Source organism: Galendromus occidentalis, unplaced genomic scaffold (assembly GCF_000255335.2).
Source record: "Galendromus occidentalis unplaced genomic scaffold, Mocc_1.1 scf7180000077480, whole genome shotgun sequence".
Classification (NCBI taxonomy): Eukaryota; Metazoa; Arthropoda; class Arachnida; order Mesostigmata; family Phytoseiidae; genus Galendromus; species Galendromus occidentalis.
The window spans coordinates 520,536-532,918 of record NW_003805468.1 but is presented as its reverse complement, the minus strand read 5'-3'; the positions used below and the strand labels follow the sequence as shown (position 1 = coordinate 532,918).

General features: G+C 51.4%; 1 protein-coding gene across 1 annotated transcript; it reads left to right on the top strand.

Moving 5' to 3' along the window:
* Window positions 1–564: 564 nt before the first annotated feature.
* LOC100904142 (uncharacterized protein DDB_G0284459) lies at window positions 565–7,187 on the top strand. Its single transcript, XM_029112016.1, has 13 exons — window positions 565–798; window positions 3,410–3,572; window positions 4,014–4,089; window positions 4,207–4,330; window positions 4,477–4,740; window positions 4,834–4,993; window positions 5,136–5,261; window positions 5,389–5,575; window positions 5,688–5,758; window positions 5,857–6,027; window positions 6,135–6,311; window positions 6,416–6,607; window positions 6,707–7,187. The coding sequence occupies exons 1-13, from the start codon at window positions 743–745 to the stop codon at window positions 6,755–6,757; spliced, it is 1,818 nt and encodes a 605-aa protein (XP_028967849.1). The 5' UTR covers window positions 565–742; the 3' UTR covers window positions 6,758–7,187.
* The last annotated feature ends 5,196 nt before the right edge of the window (window positions 7,188–12,383 follow it).

Below are 12,383 nucleotides of genomic sequence, written 5' to 3'. Positions count from 1 at the left end.
AGGGAGTCGAGACGAGGGGAAATGCGGACTTCTTTCCCTGAAACCTAGGTCGGCATCGGAGCGAGGATCTGGTTTCTGTTTCTAGGTGCGCTCAGCTTCAGACCCAAAGAGTTCCGACTCAAGTGGGAAAAAAACATTGAAGCTCCCCCCAGGGCGCAGGCTTAATCCCGCGATTAACAACAGCCCCCTACCGCGGTAGCACTTGGTGGCGACGTCCATCTACTCCATCGTAGGTCGAGTGAGGCGAAGCGATCCCAACATAGAAAAAGAAGTCGCGCTAGCAGACACACGCGGCCAGCCACACCACCACAATAACAAAGCAGACAGACGACCAGACGGTAAGGACGAAGCAAACTACCCGATGGACAGACGGACAGACTGCGGAGAGAAGGCCAACACCCCATAGAGCAACAGCAGTAACAGCAGCCGCGACGACCATCAGGAGCACTAGGCGGGAGCAACCAATTCAGTGACTGACTGAGCCGACCTGGCCGAGTGTGTGAGCTATTCGTTCTACTTCCTACAATAATACGACAGTCGACTGCTCCGAGACGTGAACGTTCCAATTGATCAACTCGTGCGGTGAAACCAGCATTTGATGTGGGAGTAGTTTTCGGCGCCGATCTGAAAAGCCTCACCGACGAACCGACACGGTCGCCGTCATCCTTGGTACTGTTGTACGCTCGGACGTCAGATACGCGAGCGGCGGCAATAGCCGTGACAGCCATTGCCAGACAGCAGCATGTCTTCGGCAGACGTGGGCCAGAGCCCGGCGAAAGAACCCACGCACATGAACAGGTAAGGCCGATCCGGTATGGGAGCACCGCGTATGCGTTAGCAGTACTGGTAGTGTGGTCAGAGCTGGAGCGTTAAACTTCACAAACACCCCGACCGGTGGACGAAAGCTGTGCCTCGGCGTTCCAGCATGTCAGAGCTCTGTAAGTTTCCGGGTTTCGTGTTCCTTGGCGGTGTCTCTCGAGCGCCTCGAGGAAGTTCCGTTTTCGGGCGGAGAGCCCTCTCGGAGATCATGTGGAGACACACTCGGTCGTCTCGAGGGAAAATGTTCGATCCCGTGCTCGAGACACGCTCCGCAGTTGTGACACCGCCCTAAGCGCTAAATGAGGACAGTGTTCAGCCGGACAGTGTTGTTCTTATTGTTGTTACTCAACGTTAGGGTTTTCTCTCCTGACTACTCCCTTTCGCAATCGTTTGCCAGAACGGGAAGCCAGCGTTTCGTCGGCCGTCTCTCTCCGTTGTGTGGAACAAACGAACAAGAACGATAGACAAACTGTGCTAAAGAATTTGTTTGAGTTTCGTTGTTGTAGACGTCGCTGACGTTTTTGAAGACCGGCAGAGGGGCCTACCCCGATATTTTATCATCACGGCTTCTCGATCCTCGCGGAGAAGCTGCGCTAATTCGGGAGGTGTTGTCCCTGTCCTTGTGACTCTGAACGACGATCTAGTCGTCGCGGAGGGGAAGAGACAGTTTTCGGGAGTTCGTGGGAAAAATTATTCGGAGAAACAACCGTCACGTGCAAGACGGAAGTTTTCTAACGCCGAAAGAGCGGGACGTTTTCGGGGCAGCCCGAAACTCTCCTTCTTCTTGTTTTCCTCTGCCTGTGGAGCTCACTTTCCGTTTCAAGGATCGCCACCGATACCGGACGGCATTGTTTGATGACTTTCGCGATTCGGTTCCGTTCTGTTATCATTTGGCGTGCAACGGAATTCCCAGGGAGCCTCTCTATGACTCTCAGGCTGTCGACAAGCTTCAAGGCGGCCGCGCGTTGATTGGAAGGACAAAGAGTACGTCGGACAGTCGACGCAGGGGAGATGATTGCCGATTGAGGATGCTGAAAATTCACTGCCGTATTTATCGCTTGACCTCGGCTCGTACTGCATCTGATCGAAGCGCGAGCTCTGCGCCCAAAAATCCCGTTGGCGTCAAATTAAGACTTCAGTGGGTTGACGGGAAACTAGCCGTTGTATCGTGACTGGATTATGTGTCCTGTCCGCGTAATGGGTCGCGATATTAGAAGACAAGGAACAACTAACAGTAGAAATCGAAAGAAATGCAGGCAGTGATGGGGAGACACAGAGCTCTCAGCAATATTGCTCTTCCGGTAGAAGCGGCGACTCAAGTCAGCAATTTTCTGTATATTCGACGGCGGCGGTGTCAACACTTTTCTCTGGATGACGTGAGACGATCGGGTGCAGGCACCGAGTGGAGTCGAGGCGAGAACTGGAAGGCTCCATCGGGTCGTGCTGCCTCTACGCAGCCAGGAGAGCCAGAGATATGACGTGCTCAGACAGAAAGGAATCGGTTCGGAAATGTCGCTGTCCTCAATTGATTCAATGACAGCGAGTGAAATCATTGCAGAGCAAGAGTTATTCCACGAGCCTTCAATTTATCACAGTAATTCTCTTGAATCCATAAGAAAAAAATATACCTCCCGAATTTCGATCTTCGGCTCGGGTGCTCTACGAAATTGATTTGTCTCCCACCCCCTCCTTGACGACTCGGGAGTAGATGTGAAGACTGGCATCATGATCCCCGATTCGATGAAAGGCACGTCGGGTACCTACCGCGGCACGTCTCTCGCCTAAGCTGAGCGTCATCGTGTGGGTCACGAACTTTCTTGTCGACCTTGGGATGGCAATCATCGCATGGCTGTTAATACTTGCAAATTGAAGGTGAAAAATTAGATGCAGCTGCGCCGCGGTGATCCTCACGAAGTTGGCGATGCCTAGAAGATGAAGTACGTCCCACGGCGTTCCCAGTCTTCACAGAAACTCCTTGCGAGGTGTCGTATCTGCCATCGCAGAAATTCTTGACAGTTCGCGAGACTTGGTGCGTTTTCGGTTTCACGAATTTTTCCCGCACTATATTCTGCTTGACAGAATAGGCTCGCGAAGAAAGGGTGCGAATCCGGCCCGTACCCAATTCGGAAGCTGTGTCGAAATAGACAGTCAGGGATTGGGCATTCGGTGCGCGGGTGTGTTTACCGGTCGGTGAAACGACATGTTTGAGCGTCGTCGAAGCAGATGGTGTCTAAAAGAGAAATTCTTCTGGTTGAGAGTGGACCGCGCCAGCCAGCAAGCGCCCAATTACCGACCAAGAGCTCCCCTTTGGGTGGAGTCCCGGCTCGTGTGACTCTCGACCCGAGTCAGTCATTGGGCCCTTGAAAGCATTCGGTTACCGAGTTGCAGTCGGACCTGAAAATTCAGATCAATGAGCTTTACTGTAGAGTATGACCTACGTAGGTCGATGACTCAGAAATTTGCGCTTCATTCTTAAATTATTCCAAAAGCGTGGAGGCATTCCCCCGACAGAGTTGAAAAAATTATCGATCCTACAGGACATGGATCCGTTTCCATCATTGTCACCGGAATCTTTATTCTTCCATTTCAGGAAAGACCCATCTTACGTCGGCATCAGCTGCACCAACTACGGATACACAGATTACTCGAGGCAGAGCAGAAACTTCAGTCCGGTTAGCAGAGTGCCCTTAGATCCGCCAGCGGAAGGCGCACCTTTTGCGACAGCTCTCACAAACAACAGCTACCACAGCGTGGTGAGTGACCGTTTTGCTGATGTAGCTAGTCCTCTTCCATTTGCGTCCCAGCTCGCATATCGTCGCTTCATCATCTGCGCCGCGCATCTTGATTTACGGCCGCGGGATTCTGCTTGGGCGGATGAATCCGTTTATTCCGTTCCCATGGAGGAATCTTCGATTTACGAGATTCGCTGTCGAAAATTCACGCGTTCACTGCCGTCGGGAACCGCATGCGAAGATCCGCTATGCGCGATTCCTCCGGGTGTCGGCACTGAGCCCAAAGGAATCGTAGCCGCGAATGTTTTCGATTACTTCTCAAAACTTATTCGACCTCGACCATCGAACATTTTCAAGACGGAGTCTCGAGCCCCTAATGATATCACTCGTAGAGGTCTCGATTCCTTGCCGTGCCATAGATCGCGCTTCTTAACTAATATTCGAACCGGAATTCGTTCACAGACTGCGATCTGCTCACCCGCGAATGAAATTCGGATCGAGGGCGTGTTCGAAGCAGCGTCAAAGCGTCAGAATGGAGGTTAGTTCGAAGCGTTCATCCCTTATCGATTGTTAGAACGTCGCGACATAGTGAGTAAGCTCCCATGAGATGGATTCAGGTGGAATTGACTGACCGATATTCCGATATTCTCGACAGGAACCGACCGCCCGTCTATGATAGCGCAGAGGATTCAATCACTATACGGGGAAAAAACGAAGGAAGAGTTCAAGAAAAGATCGAAAAGTGCTGGACCGTTGCAACGAAACCCCTACGAGCCAAAGTACGTCTTACCCTGCGATTCGGCGGCCGTGCTGATGCTGATCAACTCCAACAATCGATTCCCGAATATCGCTAGTGACAGCGAGGAAGGCTAAGACGGTCTTCAGTTTCTGGAGCTCTGCAGCTGATCCGTCCTCATCATTTCAGCTACAAGCAAGGTCTCTTGGAGCTCGCGGAGAAGTTCGACCCCGAGAAGGAGGAGCTCAAACCCTCGAATTTTCCCGGTAGCGTTCGAGAGAAGACAGCGTTCGTAGAGAAACTTTTGAAGAAGGACGTCAAAGAGGGCATCAAACCATTGGAGGAGTTGAAAAAGCCACCCAAATTCGAGATACCGTCGCGGAAAAAGTCCGACGAATACTACAAAGAACAGCGGGAGATCGAAAAACAGAAAGCGCTCCAATTCAGCTTACGGTTAGTCGAAAAGTCGGTATCTCATCCGCGGGTCAAGTATTCAAGGCCACCTAGATCCCATCTGACCATCGGACCTGTCGAATCTCCTTCTAGATTGAAAGAAGCCGAAGAGAAGCGCAGAGCTCAGGAGAAGGTCGAAGCTGAGCAGCGACGGGTAATCGAAGAAGAACAGCGTCGGCGTGACGAAGAGCAGAGACGACGCGACGAGGAAGAGCGGGCGAGTCACGTGGAGACCATCCCTCAGTACACAACGGTCAGTGATGAATCGAAGCATGATTCCTGTCATCCGAGGGTTCTTGTTCGACCTCTCAGAATCCACCTCAATCAAATGCGGGAGCTTCATGAATTCATCCACGGTGGGATTTTCGAAGTCTCATCGATCATTTCCTTTGAAGGTCGAGTGCGAGCAACCGCAAATCGTTGAGACTGTTATTGTGAATACGAGTTTCGGAAGCAACGACTCGCTCGCAGAGCTCGATCAGCAGACAGGCTCCCGGAAACCGGAACAGGTTGACAGCGCGGTAGGTCGTCTCGAGCAAAAAATTATATAGCGGTCCTGGCTCGATCATGGTTCGTACTCGGATCGATCCTTGGGACGGATATCGACTCTCCACGATTTAGTTTTTTGAGCGTCGATTCGATTCCCAGGGTGCCGACGAGGTCGATCGATCCGAAATCCTTGTTCCGGAAGAACAGAAATCGCGACAGCAGACAGAGGTCAAAGAAACCATAACCACGACCGTCCAGTCCAGCGAGCAGGCGGGCGATAACATCGCAAATCAACACTCTGTCACGTCGAGCGTGACAACCTTCACGGTTGTAGAGCAGGTTCTCAGTAAGTATCGGGGGGGGGGGGTGTCGCTATTGTCGATTTTATGTAGGCAATGAGCATCCTCAGACAACTCCTCGTCACGAGCTTTATCGTTCATTTCGGATCTTCTCCGTAGTTCCAGAGTCTATCGACGAGGTCGCTTCGGCAGAGTCCCTCGACGAGAAGGCCACCTACGAAAATCAGGAGGTTAGTCTCTAAGGGATTCCCAGATTTCGATGCCGGTGCTAGGTAGCTCTGCAGCAAACTCACTGCCGGTTTTCAGAAGTGATTGTTTGGGCTTCCAGAAAGCATCCCGGTCTTCGGGGGAAAACTCCGAGGCTCTAGCACCTAAAACACACACAGAAGGAGTTATGGCGGGTCGAGAGTTTCTTGTTATGCTTGATGATGCAGAGGAACGAATAAGGAAGAGAGTCAGAATAACGGAGGAGTATCTCAAGGACACACATTCGGAAGAGGTAATCGTCCGTTCCATCTCCCTTCGGGGAACTCGGAGATCAGAGGAGCAAAATTAACAACAGACTTGGGGAGAACTTCGGAACAAATTCCCCATTTTCCCCCGCAGATCCACGGAATACTCAGAGCAGCGATCGGTAAAGGCAATCTTCTGATCGCTCAGAAATGCACCCAATTCCGAGGCCTGTGTGAGAAAAATCTACAAGAACCCAAAGAGGGAGAATTCCCGACAACTCGCGGTGATCTCGAAGGTTTTTGGGACATGATCACGATTCAAATAGATCAGGTAAATGGCCCGAACTATTTTCCTCCGTGTGGGGGGAATCCGTAAAGCAGCGGTGTTTCCTAAATACTCGATGTTTTTTCGCTCAAATATTCCTCCTTCCACAGATGCTGGACACGTTCGATGAAATTGAGCAAATGCGTGCCAATAATTGGAAAGAACCAGAACAGAACTCCACGTCTTCGTCCCCCACTAGAAGTACTTCGTCTCCGGCTAAGAAGAAGCTTCCAAATCCTCTACGGCCAAGGAACGGCGCAAGCGGAGACAAGCAACGCGAAGAGGCGCGGAAGAGACTCATGGTGAGATTCACGCACCCCAAAAGCGTTCAACCGATACGGGAATTCCCTCACGATAACATAGCGCCGGATCCCTCTCACGGCAACCCTTCTCGTTTCCAGGAGGCGAAAAAAGCTGCCAAGCAGAAATCCGAGGAGGTTGCGTCGAACTAAGAGGCTAATTGACCGACGAATTGAATTACCGGACCGTCCATCTTCGAAATTTATGGGGAGTCGAACTAGGGAGGAAAGTTCCTATTTTCTTAGCGATCCAAATGAGCAATCTCGCAATCCCGATCGAATGTGCGATCGCAGGTAGCGGTGAATTGGGCCGCGGGGGCCGAAGGTCACCACGCTACCCATAGCGACATCGTTCCTGCTCGAGGCACGTGGCTGTGTGTCGAAAAGCATGGCGACGAGAATTCGCTCCCTTAGACCCCAAGAAGTGTAGAATCTGAATCACCGAACTCTACAAATACCCATCCTATAGAACCGAAGAGCGCCGCAATGCTCCCAGGGTGTCGTCTTCGAATGTGAACGTTCGAATAATCCAGAGAGAAAATTCACCGATATCCACATCGAGCAGGGATCGGATCTTCTTGATGGCGTTATTCTTGACCTTATCTCAGACCCGCAATTTGCCGTGATACACCCTTGTATACCCGCGATCCGGAACGGCGTCCTGCATCGCAATATTTCGTTTTTCGTTTGCAATTCAATCAATGCTCTTCATATTCTATTTTCGACGCTTTTTATGTCTTTCTCGGATCGTGTTATAAGCTCGCGCTTCCCGTTTTTACATCCAGTCATAAACTTGAGTTCGCTCACTCTGCAAGCGGAGGGACCCATTGTCCTCCAGCTTGATTACATTATATAGCTTTCGAGTCTTGAGTTGGTGTATGAGGGAACTTGCTCGGTTAGAGAGAAAACTGAGGAAATCAAGGACAGGGGTCGTACAGCCTTCAGTTACGCTGGGGCGTGAAGTGTGGGAGACAGAGTCAGAGAAATGGTTTTAGTACGGGGACTGCTATCGCAGTCCATGATGCACGTTCAAAGAGTATACAGTCGTGGTGAGAGAAATCTTTGATGCTTATTCTGGCTCCGGACTCGATTCCAAGGCGCAACATTACTACTCGGATAAGAATTGGAGAGAATGTGCGGTATCGTCGTAATCGTCGACTGGAATTGTGACTGAGCGGAATCATTGTTCGGTCAACCGCATGAGCCTCCGCTGGAAGGATGAAAATTTTGTACCTACGAATGTCCATGGTGACCACGAATAAAAATCAATTGTCCACGATCGAGTTGGTGCTTCCTTTCGAATCAATGTGTCTCGAGGGTCTTCCGGCTTCGCATCGATGCTTGCGTGTATTTCTACTCACGTCAAGGTGCAAGTTCTACAATCTCAAGGAGCCCTGCGGCTTGCCGGCCCGGATCGGGGTTGTTCGAGGCAAGGCTCGATTCGCGAATCTCGGAGCCCAGATCTGATATTTGACTAGTCTACGATGTTATTGGAGTTGGCTAAACGCACATTGGCAAGCATGAGTCCATCAGGGCTGAAGCTGCTCGCAAACCCCTGGCTGCTCGGTTCCGAGATACAGTGGCGGTCAAAATAATAGAGCAACCTAAAAACTTCTTCTTTTTTCGGAGGTCCGTAACTTTTTAGAAAGACTACCGAATCGGACGCTTTTTTTTCAAATTGAAGAGAATTGGATGGGCTTCCCGATGAACACGTCACTCTTGACATCTGAATACGTTTCAAGGGATTACAGCCGTCTCAATATCGCTCATTTCCGATATTTCCAATCTAATTTTGAAACCCTCATAAGTCGGGACGAGGGTATCGCATCGGCTCGGTCCTAATCTTTGGCCGTGTCCCGATCGGCATCCTGTAGCGCGGGGAAAGAGCTGTCGTTTCGTCTGTTTACTTCCTTCGAAGAATCCGTTCGCCTGGAACTGGGGAAAATTCGTCTGCGATTTGGAAGTAAGGGTCAATCAGATTATTCCATCAGATCTATCAGGTTTTCCGCCGTTCACATACTGCGACCCCACGAGTCGAATGAGCCTACACGGAGCGGACTTCCGGGCGAGTTCAATTGTTGCCCAATTTGATGATAAAAGAAATATCCGGGAGGGAAGTTCTCGTTCTGGGTTAGGCAAGGACATATCAACCGAACCAATTAGGAACGGCTGCCTGCCTGTACCTAAGAAGAAGGTCCCTCGTCAGATGGCACACCCGAAAAGACCTGCATGATAACGTGTTCATTTCGCTCGCCTCGACCTCGTCAGATGTTCCTCTTCTGTGACGGTCGTTGAGGTGAACAAGGGCCCGAAATGTGGGCGCCTTCTAATAGATTATCCCTCAGCGTTCAGACGGGAGATTTCTAGGGGAGGGGGGTTTCGAGTTTTTCGGTGTTCGGAGTCTATCTGGGGATCGCAGCCCGCACTGCCCCGGATGATGCCCACTGATGACCGCGCCAACGTTCTTCACAACATGACTGAGGAATAAGTTGAAAAGCGCTGACCCCTAGTGAAAATCCGGACGAAAGCTGAAATTCCTCTCAGTCCAAGTACCTAACTCGGCTCCAGACGTCACCGTTTCCTTGTGCTGCCCCGCATCTTCAAGAATCTACTCGTTTATCCCTGCTTCACATTTCCCCAGTCGAGAATTCGCGGCCTCCGCCCTATCGCCCGCTGCTTGGTTGATCGGCTTCGCCGATCCCTTTTCATTCGCGCCTGATAGTTCCCGCTGAATCTGTTCAAGCCTCTTCGTCGCTCGGAGAAGTCGCTCTTTATGAGAACTTTTTAATCTCCCTGATGGTGTCCATTGAAGTCCAGAAGTCCCGATACGCAGACACCAGGAAACGAGAGGAGAAATCTTCTGAGCTGGAGACCAATCATCACTCAGCATTTCTAGGCTGTCGAGTCGGAAGTCGAGTGCGCTTTCCCCAGGTCTGGGTGCCCCCGATCCGGACCCCGCGGAGCTTATCGACGTGACCGAGAATCATCGATCGAGAAATTCAATTTCCGCAAGGCGACCTTCCATCCTCCTCGTCATCGCCGATCGAGTTTCAGGTGAGAGCAGACGCGAAATTCGTCAAGCGGCACTTTCTCTTTACAAACAAAATTCAAACGTGTTCCTTCCTCAGTCGGTGGTGCATGGGTTCAATGCGAACGACAGCGGAGGAGCACGTGTCTGTAAAGAGAAATTTCCGTCTTGAGAGCCGCGACGAAGAGAACGAAGCCGCTCTTGTTTCACGGAAAGACGCTTACGATCCTATCCAACGGTCGGAACAAGATCAAGAACTGCCGCATCGCGCCTAGAATAACGAATGTCTCTTTCTGAGGAAACGCGCACTCCTCCACGAGAGAACGGAGGAACGCTTCGAGGAGGTGCGGTATATCCTCCGGTCCTCCGCTTCTACTGTGCTTGAGCTGTTGGGGTCTTCAGCATGACCTCGTGAGCACCGTTGTGACCGCGCAATTGATCCCTTCGTATTCCCCCAGATATGGTGCCCGATGAGGTCAGGCGGCAGACCCGTTTCGTCGTCACGACGAAAACTGTGTGGTGGAACAAGAGCGTCGCAGTGTTCATCCACGATTTCCAAGTGCTCGCTCTGGTTCATCGGGAATTGTCGCAGCTCTGTGAGTCTGAGCTCCGACCTGTACCTCCAGGAAGTCTCGCTCTTAATTCGAAAGTTCTCATCAAAGTTTTCGGGAATTGGTGAGAGAGTCACTCAGCACCGTGACGAAGAACCTGACTCGGCTATTTATTCAATTATTGTGAAACTGCGGCCAAGACTACCATTGATACTGTCGGGTGGATTTCGCTGCTATGCCACTCCGCCGTTTTCGCTACAGGTACCGCGCTCGTATCGAGCGACTCCACGGGAAGAATGCATCCGTGACTCTCATCGACGTCGGTCGATTTCTCGAGAAGGTTGACATCCGTGAAAATGCAGATATGCGGTGATTTCTTGTGACGCACAAATTCCGAAATCCGAGCAAACTGACCGCTTCCCTGTCTACAGGTTTCGATTCGCTCACTCTATGATATCGACAACCTCTGTTCAACAATCGCACACAGTCCGGGAGCCGAAGCTTTCTTTTTGGATCGACTCCACCCGCTCCGCTTCCAGATAGCGGATCCTGAGGTTCTCAATCAGAATTCCGTGAGAGATTGCATCAACTCTGACCTGTGGATCGGAGAACGTCCGGAAAGCGATGGAAACACACTTATCGAGGACGCTCCCGATCCGGGATTCAAAGTCATGAAAGCATTGTACAATCCGACCGGAGAATATTTCTCGGAGCGTATCGAGCCCCTTCTGGGAGGCTCCTCGATCTCGGGACGGACTCAGACATGTAGGTGACCATGAGAGAGAGCTCTCGTCGAAGACCTTCCGAATCCGTTTCTATCGGGACTCACCTGACAGAGGATCGGCGACAAAGAGAAAGATGAATACACGAGACTGAGTTTTTCCCGCAGCTCTGCTCGAAGGCGTGGATCTGCACGCTTGGGAAGAAGTTCTCATCGTCAGGATCGAAGGCCGTATTCTCGGGGTACAGCTGACGAGGTTCCCCGCGGAGGAGTTGTCTCGACTAGAATGCGAGCTCGCGGTTCTCTCAGAGCTGGAAAGTCTGCCCTCGTTAGATGATCCCTTGGAGAATGATCTCGTCGCCGTCCAGTGGAACGACAAGACTGTACGAGGTAGGGACATTCATATAGGTGTCCGCCAGTCCTCCCACCGTTCCCGCTGCGGACATCGCAGCGCACCGGAGGGGGACTGTAGTCAGCTCGGTATGTATTTACATGAATCGAGCTCGTGTTCAAAAATCGAGACTTCCTTCATTCCGATGTTCAAGGTCGCGTCTCCAGCCCTGGAAAGGTCACTTCCGAAATTCTACTCCCCGACTACGGGATATCCGTGAGTCGCTTCAACACAAGTCTCACGGTTCTGCCGCAAGAGCTCGCGGACAGATTGCCGCCATTCGGGGTGAGATGAAGCTCCGCAATGGAAACGAGAATTCATCCGAAATGTTTTGGCGGGGAAATGCGAGAAGAGAAGCTCGGGACGTGCGTGATTGTACGTGAAACACAATTTCTTTCTTCATGGCAGCTCCGCGTGGAATCCCGGAGCAAGGTTCCGGACATACCTTATGGGTGTTCTCGTTTCGTTTTGACCGAGATGGAATTCGACAGGGACACTGGATTCGTTCTGGCAGATGTTCATGCGCGAGGTGAGTCGTCGATACGTTCGAGTGGACAATCGATCGAGTCGGAATCCTTGGTTGTGAATAAAATCTCAACTTTCACTTCGTCTCCGACGGAATTATAATGATATACCCTTCTGATTCGTTTCCGGTACGCTCTTGTCGTTCTTGTCTTGGACAGACTTGATCGGCGACCCGACAGATCAATTGGAGTCGAGGAGGATTCATGTCGACGGTATGACGGCGCCGAAGATCGACGCTTCCGAAATTCCTGCCCAAGAGGACGCGGTTGTCCCGTTGCTGCAAACTTCAGATGAAATATCGACGGACTGCAATTCAGTATTTACCTCCGACGCGTCCCAGAGTACTGAGATGGAGGGAATCACAACTGGATCGCCGGAATCCTATACTGCGACTGTGGAGCGGGCGGAGAACCAGAACACTGTCGATGGTGACGAGCTCAATAATTCATCCGAATGCGTCGCCTCTGAAACCTCGGCGTCATCGCTGGGACAGCTCGCAGCAGTTGAACAACAAACGGAATCGCTCTTCCACATCAAGGCTGTCTCCGAGAACAGCCTCGACA

Coding starts and splice junctions, on each gene's coding strand:
- LOC100904142 (XM_029112016.1), top strand. CDS start 743: ATGTCTTCGGCAGACGTGGGCCAGAGCCCGGCGAAAGAACCCACGCAC. Junction 5,759..5,856: donor CCACCTACGAAAATCAGGAG/GTTAGTCTCTAA, acceptor TTGGGCTTCCAG/AAAGCATCCCGGTCTTCGGG. Junction 6,312..6,415: donor TCACGATTCAAATAGATCAG/GTAAATGGCCCG, acceptor CTCCTTCCACAG/ATGCTGGACACGTTCGATGA.